The 18,994-nt window shown below is 38.8% G+C and overlaps 1 protein-coding gene and 4 pseudogenes across 2 annotated transcripts in view; 4 read left to right on the plus strand and 1 right to left on the minus strand.

Moving 5' to 3' along the window:
* Positions 1–18,994, plus strand: part of LOC111342248 (uncharacterized) — a 189,693-nt pseudogene that overhangs the window by 147,729 nt on the left and 22,970 nt on the right. The window lies entirely within an intron of this gene.
* Positions 1,826–3,955, plus strand: LOC148721489 (uncharacterized; annotated as a pseudogene).
* Positions 4,265–7,332, plus strand: LOC148721490 (uncharacterized; annotated as a pseudogene).
* On the minus strand, positions 8,222–9,578 carry LOC148721491 (uncharacterized). The gene is made up of 2 exons (XM_088736195.1): positions 9,536–9,578; positions 8,222–8,913 (listed from the first exon to the last, which is right to left on the minus strand). The coding sequence occupies exons 1-2, from the start codon at positions 9,576–9,578 to the stop codon at positions 8,222–8,224; spliced, it is 735 nt and encodes a 244-aa protein (XP_088592321.1).
* LOC148721492 (uncharacterized) lies at positions 15,304–16,637 on the plus strand (annotated as a pseudogene).

Here is an 18,994-nt window from a genome sequence, read left to right on the forward strand (position 1 = left end):
TCAATGGTGACCTTTCCGAACCCTTTCCTATGTCCAATGGCGTGAAGCAGGGTTGTGTCCTGGGACCTACCCTCCTCAGTATATTCTTCAGCATGATGCTCAAGCAGGCCACTATGGACTTGGATGTTAACGAAGGGGTGTACATCAGGTACCGTCTGGATGGTAGTCTTTTCAGTCTACGGAGACTTCGTGCTCACACAAAGACCCAGGAGAGGCTGATACGAGATCTTCTCTTTGCGGACGATGCTGCCCTTGTTGCTCACACTGAGAGAGCTCTTCAGCGAATTACATCATGCTTTGCAGGTAGCTCGCAGCTGTATGGCCCTGAGGTCAGCCTCAAAGAGACAGAGGTCCCTCACCAGCCTGCCCCTCTGGTAGAATACCGCCCTCCCCGCATCAGTATAGGCGACGCAGACCTGAAGTCAATCAAGCAGTTTACCTACTTAGGTTGTACCATCTCATCCGACGCTAAGATGGACAAGGAAATAGACAACAGACTGGCAAAGAAAAACAGTTCTTTCGGCAGACTTATACAAACGAGTCTGGAACAACAAGAGCCTGAAAAGCAAAACAAAGATCCGCGTCTACAGGGCTGTCGTTCTCACCACCCTTCTCTACGGCTCTGAGACATGGCTAACTTACCGCAGCACATCCGCCTCCTCGAATGCTTCCATCAGAGCTGCCTGCGCACCATCCTCAACATCCACTGGTGTGACCTCAACACCAATGTCGAAGTCCTGGAGCAGGCCGAGATTCCCAGCATTGAAGCCATGATCCTGATGCGCCAGCTCCAATGAGCTGGTCATGTTTCTCGAATGGAAGACCAACGCCTACCTAAGATTGTCATGTGCGGTGAACTCTCAACCGGACATCGTGAGAGAGGGGCTCCAAAGAAGAGATTCAAGGACAGTCTAAAGAAGTCACTCAGCACTTGCAACATCAACCACAAAGAGTGGTCTGACCTGGCTACAGACCTTGGTACCTGGCGCCACACAATCAACCAAGCCACAGCTTAATTTGAGAGGGATAGACGTGAGGTACTTAAAGACAAGCGTCAGAGGAGGAAAGCCCGCGCTGCCTCCACCTTTACTCCTGACACCACCTTTCTCTGCAGATACTGCCCGTGGATCTACCTTTCCCGCATCGGTCTGGTCAGCCACGAACATGCCTGCATCCGATGTCAACGGGTACAACCTTTTTAATCTTCACTCGCGAAGTCAAGCCAACACAACAAAAAACAACACATAATTGGCAGCACAATAACCAAAAGTACTCAGTCATTACCGGGGCCAGCGGAAGGCTGGCACTGGTCATATAATGCAGACGGTTTCTGTCGTTTTTTGAACGTTACATTGTTAGGGATATATCGCTGACTGGAGATATATCGCCGGCTTCTTCCTTTTGGTTTGCGCTCTGGCTCGACAGGGCTGAATAATGAAATGCTACTTCAGAGGGTATGCGGTTAACAACGCGGGCTCAAGTGTTTTAGGTCTAAAATTTAGCGAAATTAGCGAAAATAAAAAGGGCTAGCGACATTTAAAACCGAGGAAATATGTTTTCGTCAAAGACTCTTTCCTATCTCCAGAGGGTTTAAGAAAATTAATTTTCGGAAATATTTAGGAGGTGTACCAAGTTTTCGGAGGTTGTTCTGTAAAAGAAAAGTGGCGAGGAAGACGACACCTCGAGGCAACAGAATAGGAAATCAACCCTGCAAACTACTTAAAAATCCGTTTTTCGCGGCAAAACCAAGCGTATGCGCCTACGTTATTCAGCTCTGTCCTCTGGCTCACTGAAATCTTATCCGCCATTTTGAAAAGGATGAGGCATGGAGGACAGTCAAGAGAAAGATTATAGCGTTTTGGGGAACGAAACGCGGCCCAACCTCTACGATGGACTAGTTTATGAGCGAAAATCTAAGAGTAAATATTTGGAGAGACAAATTTACGAGCGGTTACTTAAGAGTGAACCTTCCATCGTGAAACTTATCGAGAGTAAGAGCGACTTATCAAAGCTATCTACATTGAGTGAACCTTCCATCGTAAAATTTATCGGGAATCAAAGCAAACACTTATCAAAGCTAACTTTATATCATCTTAAAAAACGTGCTTCAAGGCGATCTAGACGTGCTCGTGAACTGAGCATAATTCCACTGCTATTTCTAAGAGCTCAACAAGTAGAATGGCACGTTGTCTTGAACAAGATTTCAACGGTTGAGATACCGAAGTCTTCAAACCTCCATTGCTATGTTAATAAGGAGAGATAACTTTATCGTGTACGATATAAATGTAATAACAAACGCGATCCAAAGATAATTAACTTAAATAACATGGCTATACACCGAATCTAAATATGGCGAACAGCTCGGGAAGAATGGGTCGTACGTCACGTAAACGAGGCTGGTCAGTCATCAAGTTTTCCCGCCGTCTTTGATATTTTTGCTGAAAACATGGAAACTGATCTTACTGAGGAAGATATTGTGGGAGCTAGCCTCTGTGGAAGACGGCCCTGTTCTCTCAACAACGACTAGCTTCGTTTCTGGCTCAAATGTCGTGGAGATTCTTTGAAAGGTCTCAAAACGAAAGCACAACTTGTTAAGCGGTAGGTGAGATAGACTGATAAATTCACTTGCACTTCTTTGTAAGCTTTACTTTCGGAGATAGTTGAAACGTTCGAAGCGATTGCAGTTTAATCGTAAGAAAAATAAAAGGGATTATCACTTTATAAAAGTCAGCAATATTACAGAATTGTTAGAGTTGGATTACTAATAAGAAATGGGACGGTTTCGCGCTTCTCCACTCGTCAAACTTGTCAACCTTCTCTTAATACGAGTTTGTTAGTTAGAAATCACCCAATATCAGCAGTCATTTCAAATGTGCAATGTTATTTATTGTTTTGCTGCCTTAGATTTATATAAGGGAACTTTTTTTTCCAGAGTTGAAGAATACATTAAATCCGGCAGAGATAAAAATGTGATCGGCACAGATGACGACAAGATATATACAAAACGTAAACGATTAAAAACAGCGCAGAACAATCCAAGTGACAAGTCAGATTGCTCTCTTACACCCTTGTATCCTAAAGATGGATGGGGTAAAGTCTTCAAAGGATGCCGTTTTTCACACGAGCTGAAAGGAATTTGCATATTGCCAAGACAGGGAAGAATCTTGACCCAAGTAAAAATCATTCTGTGCCGACATGTATCAGGAAAGCAACGACATTCGAAAAAGATCGCTATTTGAAAGACATTGAAACTGCTAGTGACTCAAATTTATTTTATTTTAAAGCACGTTGCTACCCTAGCTTTAGCAGAAACGACCCACCCCATAACATGAAAGTGGCTTTGTCGATCATTTCTGGAAGTGTTATCCATGCAATTTGCACCTGTATTACTGGAGAACTCGGATATTGCAACCATACATTAGCATTGATGCTTATAATCTGCAAATACAGTTTACATGAATGTACTCACGTTAACGATCTAGACAATGAGGATGAAATGAACCCTAAGGAAGCCTGCACTTCAAGATTGCAACTTTGGCATAAGAGAGGTAGAGGAGATTTGATAAAACCGCAACCAGTGATGGATGTCTTTATGTCTAAAACCAAAAGTGAGGCTTAAATATCTACTACTCCAAGGGAACCAGGAGTCAAGTGTCTTTTGTATAAGGCTAGAAATACCATACAGAATCAGATACAAGCTGAATCTAAACTTCAACTAAAACTTGAGGCTATAAATCCCAAAATGGCCTTGGCACAAATCATGGCCTCCAATACTTCCAACCAACCTGATTGTATTGAATCAAAATTTAGCAGATGCGCTCAGGGATCATATGGGAGCTACCAACTAGCTTTTACTGAAGACAACTTTAATGTGTACATGGACATATATATCTTCATTCTCAAGAGTACCTTTACAAGAAATCTATCAATATCCATTACTTCCTTTGATGGATAACCAAGATGATGTCTACACAATACCACAAGAACTTGAGGAAGCAGAGCAGAGATTACTAAGAAGCATTTAAGTGGACAAATCTCAAGTGAATGACATTGAAACTAAAACAAGAGGGCAATCAGGCAGTGAGGAATGGAAAAGGGAAAGAAGGTTTAGATTTACTGCTTCCAATTTTGGATTGATTGTGAACAGAAAAATCAAGATGAGTCCCTTGTTAACAACCTTCTACCTTCAAAACCAATAAATAACAGATGTACCAGGCATGGGAATCAGTATGAAAGTATTGCAATAAGACAATACCGGAAGTACATGCATTCAGTAAAAAAGCCGGTTCTGGTTTACAAGTCAGGTCTTGTTGTTGGTTTCACCTCACCATACCTTGGTGCTTCCCCAGATGGCAAAGTTGTTGATAAAGGCTGTAACTCACCTTTTGGGCTTATTGAAGTCAAATGTCCAGAAACAAAGTTTATGGTAATACCCCTTGATGCCTGTTCTCATGATGGGTTCTTTTTAGAAAATTGTGATGGCCAGCCAAAGCTGAAACGAGACCACTCTTACTACAAACAGGTACAGGGCCAGCTAGGAATCACAGGAGCCAAGTTCTGGCTCAATCTGCAACAACGTCTGAAAGATTATTACTTCACACACTTTATCTCCAAAGCAGCCAGTAAGTTTAGCAAAATTCGATGACTTGTTTCATAGCCTTTCATGCAAAACATAAAAATGACATTCTAATTCATGGATACAGCAACTTTTCTATGACATAGGAAAATATAGAATACTATTTTGCATAATAAAACATAAACTGACTGCAAATTGAAACAATAAGGTGACAATTAGGTTACATTTCATTTGGGCTGATTATATAAAGTGCCAGGGTTTACCAGTGTGTTTTGTCTCCCTTGCTAGTTAAAGGAAAAAGAAACCAGCTTGGTCAGCCCACTTCATAATAATCAGGACCTTGTATCACTCTTAAATTATGGCTAATTTAATCACTTATATCAAAGCTGTGAAACTCCTGCAAATTACTGAAAAGAGTAATAATTTAGTGATTTTTCATCTAATTTGTGAGTGACATTTAACAAAAGAAAACAGTGAGTTTTAACACTAATGCTAACTCATAGTTAGGATATTCGTTTAATGATGAGGAAAAAACACTGTAATTGTAATAGCCATTTATTGGCACTACATTTATATTACCTTTGGAAGAAATGAAACTTAACAATTACCAAATGTACCTGTGTATGATAGTTACAGGCTTTAGTACAATACTTGATACAAATGAAATTTAAGATAAGTTTGTTTTTGGTTAAGGATGAAAAGTAGATTTCCATATGGGTATGCTAATAAAGGCGTTATGGTTAAGACATTGAATATATAAAGTGCATACTGATTGTCATATTGATATACTTGACCACACAAAGTATGGTTGGGTCATTCATTCTGATATGAGAGAGTCATGTGTATTGCATAGGAATTCGCATACAGACCACATTTGTTTGTTTTATTTAAAATACTGCCAATTTTGTCACTTGTATTAAAGTGATTGCATTATCACATTTCGCACAAGTTATCACACAATTTATCGGCCAACTCAAGAGGCCTTTTGTTTTCTCTTTAGGTTAAAATGACCGAGGCAACACAGTGAGGTCCAAATCGTCGAGGTAAGTGTTGGGCACGTACGCATACAGTACTTGAATTCTTAACATAAAAGGGAATTTTTGCTTGCTGCCATTCCCTTTATCAATTCGTAGATGCACCTCGAAAACGTACACCTCAGATCTATGGAGATTTTCATTTGGAAAATTAGGGTTTTTAGACGGAAATATTTCATACAAAACCAAGAACTCTTCATCACTAATATAATTAGCGTCGTAGTAAAGGACGAGGAGGTGGCGGAATTCTTCAAACGTAACCATGCTACGACAAAAAAGCCTCAATTAATAAAGCGAAACTCGACGAACTTCGAGGAAGTCGCAAAGGCCGGCCCTCATCAGAATCTTAACAACTTCAATTCTATCTTGTCATCAGTCTGCGTCACTACGAAGTCACATGAGATGCGCATGCGTATTGCTAGTCAGTGCTGAGCGTTTCGCTAGTTTAGTTTGTTGTTCGTGAGTGGGTTCCTGCATTTTATTTGCAAATCTTCAACATCTGCTTTCCTTGCCTCTTCCGGGCAGCAAAGAAGGTAGGAGCCGTCCCTTTTCTGTATTTATTCGTTTTTGTTCTATAGTCTTGGTTTTCTCAATTGAAAATGAGTGTTGAAGGCGAATCGTCACCAAACCATGCGGTTGTCCCCACCGATGCGCCGGGAATGGCTTCTGCGGTGGATATGGATACGAACAACCACATTTTAAATTCTTTAAACAACATTGATCGAACAATGGGCCAGATGGCCGGCCTTATAGCCAAGTTTTGCTTACATGACAGGCCGAGCGGCCGAAAAAGGTAAAAAAGATCGGCCGATCCTCCATCTGACACTGATGAGTCCGAGTCAGAACATCAACATCACCCTCGCCGCTCAAATTCTAAAAGAGCACAAGAAAATACTCTATCGGACGACGATTTAAGCCTTCATGCGCAGGATGACCTTGATCGATGATGAAGATCTAAAACTGCTCACCGAGCAATCCTCTGCCACCGGCCAAGCGAGGGAATTCCCGTTCCGGAGGCTAAGATCCTCCAAGATATTGCTAATGGTTTTGAGGATGATGACGCCACCGGCGACAAAATCATGCAGCAACTGGCAGACATGGCCACAAAGCGTTGGGGGAAGAAGCTCTCTTCAGACAAGTTGAAAAACTTGCTCGACAAATGTAAGCGACCTGAAAATTGTAAAGACATCAAAGCCACAAAGGTCAACCCCGAAATATGGAACCAACTTAATCCTAATAAAAGGAAAGTTGATCTTCAGTTGTCAAATATGCAATAAGTGGTGCCTAGAGTTACCTTTGCGACCCTACAGACAACTAATGCTTTGTTTCAAAATGCCTCTAGTTCAACGAATTCCAACTTGATCATGCAGTCTGTTGATGTTGTTGCCTTGTTGGGCCATGTCAACACCCAGTTGGCTCAGTTTCGAAGAGAACAGATCAAGCCTGCCTTAAAGCAGGAATACTCTACCATCTGCAGTGCTGAAGTACCCCTGACCAGCCAGTATTTATTTGGGGATGAGCTCGCCAAACAACTGCAAGATGCTTGGGAATGTAGCAAAACTAGCCAGTCTGTTGGTCACTTTTCACAGCGACGCCCTTACACAGGGCACCATCGTTCTGGCCACCAGGTCTTATAATAAAGGGTCTAAAAGAGATTTTTTATGGAAAGGTCAACAGAAATTCCACAGAAAGAAAAAGCCTAAGATCAACGAAAAGAAATAGTTGGCCAACTGTTAGCAATAAGAGATTCGGTAAGTGATTTTCCTACATTTGTGCCCAGCCTTTTAAGTTATTTACATGCCTGTTGCCACAATTTTAAGGCAAGGTGAGTCGCTGGCCATTTTGCAGCGTGGAAGAATCTTACTTGTATTACTGGTTCGTGTTACAGGACTTTGAAATCTCATGTGACTTCGTAGTGACGTAGACTGATGACAAGATAGAATTACACGATTAAACGAGACTTACCTGTAAGTTGAAGTTTGATCGAGATTCTGTCTTGCCATCAGTCCGGAACGAAGGAGTCACATGCCCTTATTCCCTCCCTCTCTTCCTCCTTTGTTCCTTTTTTCCTGTACCACTCACATTGAAGACTGACTAACAGTGCGCATGCGCATCTCATGTGACTCCTTCGTTCCCGACTGATGACAAGACAAAATCTCGATCAATCTTCAACTTACAGGTAAGTCTCGTTTAATCATGTAATTATGGCGCGAAAATGGGAACCTCTGACCCGGTTTACCTGGGTTGTCACGTCGCCGTCGCCCCGAAAACGTCTGTATCTTAAGCTCCCTAATTGCTGGGTTTTGACAACATTTTCAGCAGACATTTGTGGATCACCTCCTAAAAATAGAGGGATGTTGTTCTGGATACCCAAAGGTAACAGGTCATCAATTTGAAATCCTTTGTCTGCCCTGACCTGGTCACCACATTCAAAATCTTGAGCCAGGAACCCACTTCTTATTACAATTTCTCGGTCACTGATGCTCCCTGTGTAAAGCTGGCGGATAAATGTTATTGTTCCGCTGGGAGCAATACCGATCAAGGCCTTTAAGGTGACATGGTTTTTATACGAGCTAAAAAGTTCACTGTTTAAAAGCAAACTGCCAGGCATTTAACATCTCACTTCTGTGCAGTCTATTATGACTCTCGTGTGAGGGTATTTTTCCTTGAATATAGCTGGCATAGTCTCATCAATAGTCCTGCTTGAAGGCCATATGCATATAGGAGCACATTTAAGGTACATGAAGTTTATCCAAGTAACAAAAATTCTGCTAATGTTTGACTGCCCAACACAATACAGATGAGCCAGATGTAGTTCTGCAAAGCCTCTTCTGAGTAGGCATATGACAATGAAGAACTGGTCCCTTGGTTTGATTTTGCATTTGGGTCCCCTCTTGTTGCTCACATATTGTTCAGTCTGTTCACTCCCTTCTTCATAAAAGTCATCTGGTAAGTCTTCACTTACTTTTTCTTTGGGTCGTATGTTTTCACAATCTGTTCCTGGATCAAGGTATTCCAACATCGCGTTAAAGACGTTTATGTTTGGAAAACCAGTATAAAAAGCAACATCTTGGTCACGATCGAACCGATCAACACAAAATGTCCTCGATTCTAGGTTCGAGTTGGTGTCTTCGAGGCTCTTTACTTTTAATTGAGGACTTTCGTTTTCTTTTAAAAGTTCCTCGGAACGTCTCTTTTGTTCAGCTAACACTTTCTCAAGACACACCAATTTGTCTTGTAATTCCTTACAAGAAATACAAGTGTTATCATCATCCGTACTATCTCCAGAATGTTGCTCTTCTTCTACAGCCGATTCAGCAATAACACATTTGTTCTCCGTACGATCTCCAGAATGTTACTCTTCTTCTACAGCCGATTCAGCAATAACACATTTGTCCTCCGTACTATCTCCAGAATGTTGCTCTTCTTCTACAGCCGATTCAGCAATAACAGATTTGTTATTTTCTGCTGTTTTGTTCAACTTTCGCTTCTTGGACGACGATGCAGTAGGATGCAATCGGTTTTTGGGCGGCTTTCTCTTCTTTGGAGAAACACCTCAGATAAATCTTGACGGAACTGACGTTTCCAATGGATGAACCCGTCCAGTTAGTGTTTTTCTAAGATCAGAGGGCTTGAAATGTAGCGAGCAAACTTTAGTTTTGTCAGTTATTTGGAAATCCCTCCCTTCGTCGCGTCGATTGGCGTGGATCCATTGTTTTCTCCTTGAACACTCCATTGGGAAGTTGAAAAACGAAACTTTTTTGCCTTTTCCCGACTTGTAACCTCTCTGAGTGCAACCAACAACGCAGCAGTGTGAAGGCATAGTTTGAACGAGCTACAATCTCGATATAAATCAATAAAAAGCTTCGTATAAAAACTAGTTCAATGGATATAAACATTTGTGTTTGCAAAGCTTTCGACTGACCAGCCTCGTTTACGTGACGCAAGGCCCAATCTCTCCGCGCCATTCGCCATATTTAAATTCGGTGTATACCCATGGCCAAGAAAGCTTATTTGTTGTCTTTCTGTAGCAGGCATTATCACAAGATAATGAAACTAAAATGTAAAGCACGTCGATATTTATCATTGTTTCCTTGCAATTGTGTGAGTCATATGGCCAATTATGTGAATCTCAAACTAAGTAAAGATGTTGAGAGGAATCCAGGATCTACCCAATACAACACTGATCATCATGAAGTAATAATTAGACCTTTTATGCAAAATCACAGTTCAATAATGCAGTTGACCTCTTTTATTCCTCTGAGAATTTGATGCAGTCAAGATTAGGTGAACTTGGTTTACAATCAATAGATGTTGGAAGTGCAGGTGATTGTTTCTTTAGATCTGTATCACATCAATTATATGGCAGTAGCAATGATCATATGTGTATACGTACTGCTGGGGTTCAATTTATGAGAGACAACCCAGAGAGATTTATTGACAGCAATACCGAATGTTCATGGCTAAGATATCTGAATAATATGTGTACTCAATGCACATGGGCTGATGCACTTATCATTCAAGCAGTTGCAGATGCATTAAAAGTTACTATACAAATAGTAGAATCTAATCAAGGCTTTGCTCCACTTACCACTGTTTACCCAGTTCAGGAAAGAAATACTTCGTCTACAATTACTTTAGGTCATATTGATGAATGCCACTATGTATCACCCACTGCCTTACAATCAAATGCCTCCATTTCAATCTGCAGTGAATTAACGAATGACACTTAGTCATCAAGAAATAAGCATTTTGTTATGTCCATATATGCAATTTGTTTCTCTGTTATCAAATCATGCACCTACTGGGATTCTTCAACAGTACAGGCTCTCCATGAACATGCAAGTTTGTTCTCTGAGAAGCGAAATGTAGACCGTGTAGGCAAAATGCCTAGTAGTAATATAACAGTCTATGACGCAGAAATCAAAATAAAATACTCACACTTGAATCAGGGCACTTAAACAGAGTGTTATCTTGTTAATACGGACTCTCTAGTCAAACGTATTTTAAAAGAAAATATTAGAAGATATGTTATACCCACAGGATAATTATTTTGTTGTAATAATGTCCTTACAAGCTTTATAGTTCAACGTAATACTCAGAACAATTGTTACTTCATAATGACCTGTGAAAAGGAGCAATTCCATCTCCTAGGACCATTCAGTCTTGACGCCCTTGTAAAAAGAGTCAGTGAAATTTATAGACAAGATGACTCTATCAATGATGGAAAAAAACATTCGTCTTATTGTTTACTTTGCTCATCAGCATTGTTAAATGAAGAGAGAAAGAACATTGTAAGAGAATTTAAGTCTAACCAAAGAAAAAGAGAGATCTACAATAAATACAATGACCACTACTTGCAATTGGAGCCAGCAAAGAAAAAGGAACGGTACACTTTGATGGATAGAGCAAAGAAAGAAGAGCTTCCTGAAACCTGTAGTAAAAAGTACAAAGAGATTGATGTGTCAAAAAAGAAACAAATGCTTGAGAATTGAAGAAAAAAGTATAAAGAGATGGATGCATCAAAAAAGAAAAAAATGCTTAACAGAAAAGCCGTAAAGTCCAGAAAGAGTTATGACAGCATGGACTGTGAAAAGAAAGAAAAACACCTAAATGCAATTAGAAATCAATTAGAAATATAGCTCAACAAAATAGAAAACTATCATGTTTACATTTAAACAATATGCCTCATAAGTAACAATGACTTGAATTTTGTTGTGAGGAATATTTTGTTACATTAAAATTGTTTGGATAGTTGCATTAATATCATTCTCGAACTAGAATATTTATGCCTTTTATTGTATTTTTATTTACAATGGTATAACTACAGTAGAGATGTATGCGAAAACCTGTGAAACAATTACTAAGTAATATAGTACTAGCAAAGGATTGTACTAGATTCTAATGCTTGCCACAAATCATTGAAGCGTACGTTATTCAAGTGCTGGACCAGATGCATTATATTATCCTCCTCCAGACTATGTGGAGCTGGACAACAAAGCAGAAATAAACAGCTTATCATCTACAAATGCCCCTGGTCTATACCACAACTGTATAGTGGAGTGTTGGTTGACTGAAGCAAACAAAACTTTGGCTTCTGAATTGATGTACATGAATGAAGGTTGTGAAATTTAAGTCAGAGGTATTATGCTAAGTTTGAGTGTGAGGCTAAATTAAATGCAATATTTGAAAAAACAAATTGACTGTATTCTTAATTTAGACCTTGAACTTCTGAGATTGCATTTTATTGAAAATTGCTATAGCCCAAAGTATATAAAATATAATATAAGTTCAAAGGTTGTAATTTTGTAGCATGTGGCTGTTTTTATTGTTTTGATCATTCACCTTTTAATTAACAGTTAACACTTTAGGAAAGTGTATGATTATTTTCAGAAATTGAGTACATTTAGCTTCAATACACTGTTCACTTTTTGATTTTTTACTTCAGCTAATATAAAGGAGAAACAAGAACCAAAGTCATTGCAACAGCCAGTCACAACAAAGTAAGATATTGACAAGAGCCAACGAAAAACTCAAAGCAAGAATAACAAAAATGTGGTTGTGATGAACTTGTTATTGGCTCTTCAAAGTAGTCAGTTTGGCATCTGATTGGTTGGGTGTGTGGTGCAATGATGTCACAAAAAGCGGAGGGAAGCAAAACTAAAGTAATCCTGAATTACTTTCGGAGCTTTTGTTCTTTACACCTGTGGTATGTTTTGATAAAACCAAAATACCAAGAAAGTTAAAGTATCTTTACAAAACTCTAGGTTAAAATGAGAAAAGTATAGTGCTTCCTTGGAGGTCAGATCACCATTGATACCACCTCCTCCTCCACCTCTCCCTCTGTCATTTTCTGCATTAGGGAAAAGTGAAGAGATGAAGACCAAAAGGTGAGAGGTTAAGTTTTTATCTTGAACAAAATTGCTGAGCCAATTTGCATCCATATGGTACTCCCTCTCTCTCTCTTGTTTAAGCAATTTTTTAATATCTTCACCTCCTGTCTTCTCTTTGAGTGATGTTTCCTGGTTTTTTCCATTTGGTTATCATTGTACATGTATTCCAAATCTTTTGAATATATTGGTTGAGAGGAAGCAGGAAGAAAAGCTTCCTTAAGAGATTATGTATGTCGCTGCGCTGATTTGTGTAGAGGGTAGAAAACAAGAGAACATTGAGAAGAACCTCCGGAGCACAAACTAGGACCATGGGCAAATGCAGTCCACTTGTGGCTTATGGTGATGCCAGTTTTAGGAATCAAACCCAGGTCACAACAGTGGGCTGCAGAGGCTAATGCACAACTGCTCCATACCTTCCTTCAATATAGTGCTGAAATAGTTAAAAAACAGCCCATAATGTTTAGTTCTTTGATGATAAATTAGAATTTACGGGCCATTAAAATTGACTGGCCACCTAAAACGGAATGCGGAAAGAGGGTGTCCTACTTCCGTTTTACAAATGACTGGATGTCCCTCCCAGTATTTTTAAGAAGGCCAATGCCAAGCACAATTTTTCAGGAAAACCTTACAAGATTCTTAATGGATAAATACTTTAAATGATGGATAAAACTTTAGACATACGCCGTTTTAGATCTGTGACAACTGTATTTCTTATTTTAGCTTTTGATACCTTTTATTTTTACGGAGGACCTCCCTGAAAACCAAGTATTTACGTGACGGGCGCTTCCTCCTTAAAGATTGTTTATTATTATTTTTACTATTATTATTATTATTATTATTATTATTATTATTAAATATTAAACAATAGTACATTGTGTGAATTCCAGCAGAATTCTAACCCTGAAACTAGAGGGAATCTATTATGGGTTGATTTGTTTTGGCTTTTCTGTTTTTATTACGCATGTGACTGAATCTCTACATTCTTGTCATTTTAGTCCTGGTCATGAGGTAGAACCAAATGGTGAGATAACAGAAGATTCTCCTGATGTGAGTCACTTGTAAATAACTGGAAGGAAGAATTTACAGAGATACAGAAGCAGCTAGCTGCAAGAGATGATTACACAGTGAAAGAAGGACAAATTAGGCCCTTAATCAAATACATCCTAGGATTTCCATCGCTTGCTAATGATCACTTATTTTGATATTTATGAAATTTCAGCTCTTAAATTTGTGGCTACATGACTGAGATACTGTTTTTTAATTGGGGAATGGTCATGTAAACAGAATAGTCACTGAATGTATTTAGTAAATGGCAAAGTTCTGACAATGATAATTTGTTAAAGGGAAATGTCGGGTATATATTGTCTAAGAGGCCGTCTGGTCAAATAAGCATAGTTGGCATCTCAGCAATCAGCTATAGGCCAATATATTGAGGCTGTGAGGCCTAATACCTAAGTTAACCTTCCCATTCCAAAGATCTAGCCATCAATTCTCAGCACTCTCTATCATACAGTATATTTTTTGTATGATTTTAGCTCTGAGAGTTTGATGTTAAATGAAACAATATCCATTTGTTATTATTTTACTGCTCATCATCTTTTTTTCCTTTAAATGTTTTGATTTTATAGAGGATTTCATTTTCAGTCAATTCCAGAAAATAATGACTAAATGTGTACCAAAGCAGTGGTTTCATTTGGCCAAAAAATTATTATAACATAAGCACTAGCTTGATAGCCTTTTAGTTGTTTTACAAATTTAAAGTGAACAGGCTGATGTACTTAAATTATGATGTCATATTTAATTTGATAGGTTCATTGATCGTGTACAAATTTGTCAGCCTTACAGCTGAAATTATTTTATCAAGAGATCTAATATATTCTTGCTGAAATGCCTGAACTATTTTTGTGAGCTGTAAATTGCAAAGTAGGGAATGAAGAAATTGACACTGACGTTAGTGACATATTAAGTAACTATACAAGACTTCATGACACATGCCATGAATGAAGTTCAATGAATTTTTTGTGAAAATTAGTGCAGATTATATTTGATTGTATTTGCAATACCTAATCACTGCAGTATAGTAAAAGTACTCACCTTTTCTGTGGTTGCATCATTGATTTTTATCATTTGTGTTGTTCATCCCTTAGGGATGTTATCAGAGTCAAAGTACTTCTCACCCACCCTTCCATGGGCTGTAACATTACTCCCCCTGAGAAGTCTTATTTGTTGTTTTCAGGTAAACGAAACAGATGAAATCTGAGATTTCTTCCCTCTTCCCATAATACACACCCACCTTGCCTGTGCATTTCTAACATCCTCTGTGCTTTCCACTGGTGGAGACTGATTACGAGTGTCTCTTAACCCACATAGATCAATGTCATGTCTGAGCATGCAAACCTACCCCTCCTTTGACCAACAACAGTGAACTGACGACAACTGGGGTAATTTGTTTCTTTCAACATGTTTGATCCGCATAAACTTGTTTGTTTGGGCTCGAACTTTGGGATTCAATTCTTATTCAAGGTTTATGGACAACCGGCATAAATGACCAGAAAAATTTACTGCGTCTGAGATTATATGTACTGAAACCGGGGCAACAGGAAAATTGGAATTAAAAACAAACTGCAAAAAGAATAATAGACCAAAACAAAGAAAAGTAAAAATAGATCAAACAGCGAAAGAGTTCTTTGCTCGGATTCAGGTTATTTCCCTGTGAAGTTTATAGCCGGATTACCTTGATTTGAGAATGTATCCATATAAATGAATAACAAACTTATGCAATAAACGATTTGGAAAATGGATGTTTGGAAAATTTCTCATTTACTTTGATGTGGAGAGCTTGTTTACTAACATCCCTCTTGAGGAATGTATTGATTTAGCGGTCAAGTACGTCTCAGAGGGAAACCCTGACCTCAAGCTTACCCCTTCTGATCTCAAACGTCTTTTTTCATTTGCTACGCCGAAACTCACTTTTTGTTTAAAGGCTCCTCTATGATCACATTGATGGGGTTGCCATGGGTTCCCCCCTAGCTCCTGTCCTCGCCAATCTCTTTATGGGTCACCATGAAAAAATCTGGTTAGAGCAATATCAAGGTCCTGAGGTTCTCTTTTATCGTCGTTATGTGGATGATAGGTGTTGTTTATTCCACTCAGAGCAGGACGCCATCGCATTTTTCGACTATATCAATAGTCAACATCCCAACATACGCTTCACGATGGAGAAAGAAATCGATAATGTTTTGCCCTTTTTGGATGTCTTAATCGACAATACCCACCGTAGTTCCGTCGTCACTAGTACCTTCTGTAAGAAGACCTTCATGGGTCTTCTCACCAATTACTTTAGTTTCGCACCTCTTTCATACAAAATCGGTCTTATCAGGACATTAATTTTAAAATCAACAATACTTGGTTGGGCTTCTACAAGGACATTGTTAGATTAGCTTTCAATTTGCGCAAGAATCTTTTCCCCGTTCATCTTATTGATAAATGCGTTTATCGATATTTGAACACAGCCATCGACTGACATGGCTCCACTCAAACACCTCACTTTTCCTCTAATATCACCTCACAGGGTAAACAATACTTTTATAAGTTACCTTATTTAGGTCGTTTTTCTACTGTAGCCCGAAACAAAATACGTCGCCTTGTCAGTCGTTTTTGCGCGATGATCTTCACTATAAATTAGTGTTTACCACGTTTAAATTAAGAAATCTTTTCTCAGTGAAGGATTCTGTCCCTAGAGAACTTAGTTCAAGTGTGGCTTATAAATTTACTTGTGCTTGCTGTAATGCTTGCTTTATCGGCGAAACTGGTCGTCATTTTTCCAAACGCGTCCGTGAACATCTCTCTTCAGACAAGTCCTCACATATCTTCAAACATTTACAAAACTCAGAAAGTTGCCGTCAATCTTGCTCTGTGGATTGTTTTGAAATCCTTTATTCCGCCCCTACTAAATTTCAACTTAAACTTAAGGAGGCTATGCACATAAACTGGGAAAAGCCTAATTTAAACCAACAAGTTCATCTCGTCAACATGACGCTTACGCTGTACGCTTCATATTCTTTCCAACACTTTACTCACTCTAATATGTATTTTTGTCACTTAATCATATTTAATTATGCATGTTTCGCCTAGTTGTTAAATAGTCCTAATGGTTTTTCGAATAGTCTGTAACTGACGATGATGTTCGTAACATCGAAACATGTCTTATAAATTAAAAAATGTGGCACTCTTCTTGAAGAAAATGGATGTTGGGTTTATTCAAGAAATATCAGATCACTTGCACTGAAGTTAAGCAGATCTATGAAGAAGCCCCACCTCAATGATCAAAGGCGTAATAAAATATTGCAATTCACATCAAGATGCCTAAATAGTTATAATTGCTGTTACCTTATGGAGCAAACATAAGTGTCTATCATAACCGTACACTAAAGGGTTCTAGCCATTTTTTTATATATGTTTACTTTTGTGTTGCTAGTGAGTCATTTAGTAAAAATGAGAGGAATGAAGACTAGATGGCAAAAGGTTAAGATTTCGAAGGCAAAATTTTCTTGATGCTGCCTAAGAAACACATTGTTTGGTAGTTCGGCATTAGTCAATTGATCTGTTTCAAGTGGAACGTACAGCGAGGCCTGAAAAAACGCAGCCTACATCTAAGTTCTGGATGGCTGTATTCATTACAACTGATATTCGCTCTTGAGACTGATAGGTGGATCAAAACTTGACTATTGAGGACATTGGATTAACGAGGGCTTTGTAAGTGAGTGTGATTTAGTGTGATGACGAGGAGAGTTTCATCTCTGGTTACAATTTATATCTGAAGGGAGATCCATTACTTATCATGACATCCAGATTATCGTTAAACTCGATTTTTTGGAAGCAGGAATGAAAGACAAGTGATTGTTTTCAGTACAAACTCAGCTGGTTCAAAATTCAAGCTAAGATAGCCACCCTCTGTAGGCTTGGGAATTTTCACAACATAGCCCTGTTCTAATGTAGGAATTAACCACACCTTAAAACAGCGCGCGTGCTTGCCCTATATAAGGCCCAGTTCAAACGTCAAATTTCACATGTGAACTTAACTTCTATTTTGGTCGACTAAAATAATTAAAAACAGCATTTGATTCAAACGTCCAATTTAACTCTGTCGAATTTAACTCTCTTCGCTGTCAATTACTCGGACAAAATTTGCTGTAGCTGGTCTTCCGACAAATTTGCGAAACCCGCAACTTACGCGTCTTTTCGGCTTTGTTTTTGCTCCTATTTTACTCGAATAAAATAATTGTTAAATACGGCATTTGATTCAAACGTAACTCTGTTTGCTGTCAATATTCCCCAATTCGACGTTTGAACCGGGCCTAAAGATTTTGTTTATGGTGGCTCAAAAGGACTTAGGCCCGGTTCAAACGTCGAATTTCACATGTGCCGAACTTATGCGAGAGTTAAATGCATGTGAAGTACGACGTTTGAATAAATTAAATTGGACTGTTTTGAATTAAGTGCGACTTTCGCCGTATCTGTTACTGAAACAGTAGAAGACTCGACTTAGATTCGACCGTTTAATTTAAATGTCGCATCTCACATGAACCGAACTTAATGCATGAATTATAGAAAATTATAATGATTCATTTACTACCCACGTCTTGCCAGGAATTCTGTGAATGCCATGTGCGAAAAAGCCAAAACAACACAAAAAAACAAAAAACAAAAATGATGGGAGACGAAGGAACCTGTAGTTCGTGCTCTGCAAAGACAAAATATAGTTGTTTGACGAGCGGTAATTACTTTTGTATGAGGTGCATGTACAGTTATTAAAAACGAAGAGGGTCCTCCTCGGTGGAAAGTAGGAAAATATGTGGCATATTGTGGGTCCTGTTTCACTGAAATTATGGAACGAGAATCAAGTGAAAGTATCATGACGAAAAGCCAAGATGACGAAGCAAAAACAAACAGCAAAACAAATGCATCAGTAAAGCAATTAAGCAAACGCTCAATAGACGTCTTCATCTGGCAAATAAGCAGTGCACCTGGGAATATTGACAGCGAACGGAGTTAAATTCGACAAAGTTAAATTTGACGTTTGAATCAAATGCCGTATGTAACTATTTTAGTCGACTAAAATAGGAGCAAAAACAAAGCCGAAAAAAACTTACAAGTTGTCGCAAATTTGTCGGAAGACCAGCTGCAGCAAATTTTGACCGAAAGACACTCAAACAGTTTATGGTGACACTAGTTCATTTAACTTTAATTTCCTCCATTTTCCCCGTTAATTTTGAGCTTTTCATTCAAAGTTATCGGTTAACTGGATCAAATGTTGTTGCTCAAAGCAAAGTATGAAGCGTGGCTTGTTTTTTGACCGGCTAACAGGGACGTTTGTCTACTTTTTTTGTGTGTTGTGAGAATTTTGCACTCAATCATAGTAAAAAAGCTTCTTTGCGCAAATCCTTGTTGTCACTCGGTTATAAAAGAGTTTGTTCATGCTTTTAGCTGTC

This window comes from Stylophora pistillata, chromosome 10 (genome assembly GCF_964205215.1).
Source record: "Stylophora pistillata chromosome 10, jaStyPist1.2, whole genome shotgun sequence".
Classification (NCBI taxonomy): domain Eukaryota; kingdom Metazoa; phylum Cnidaria; class Anthozoa; order Scleractinia; family Pocilloporidae; genus Stylophora; species Stylophora pistillata.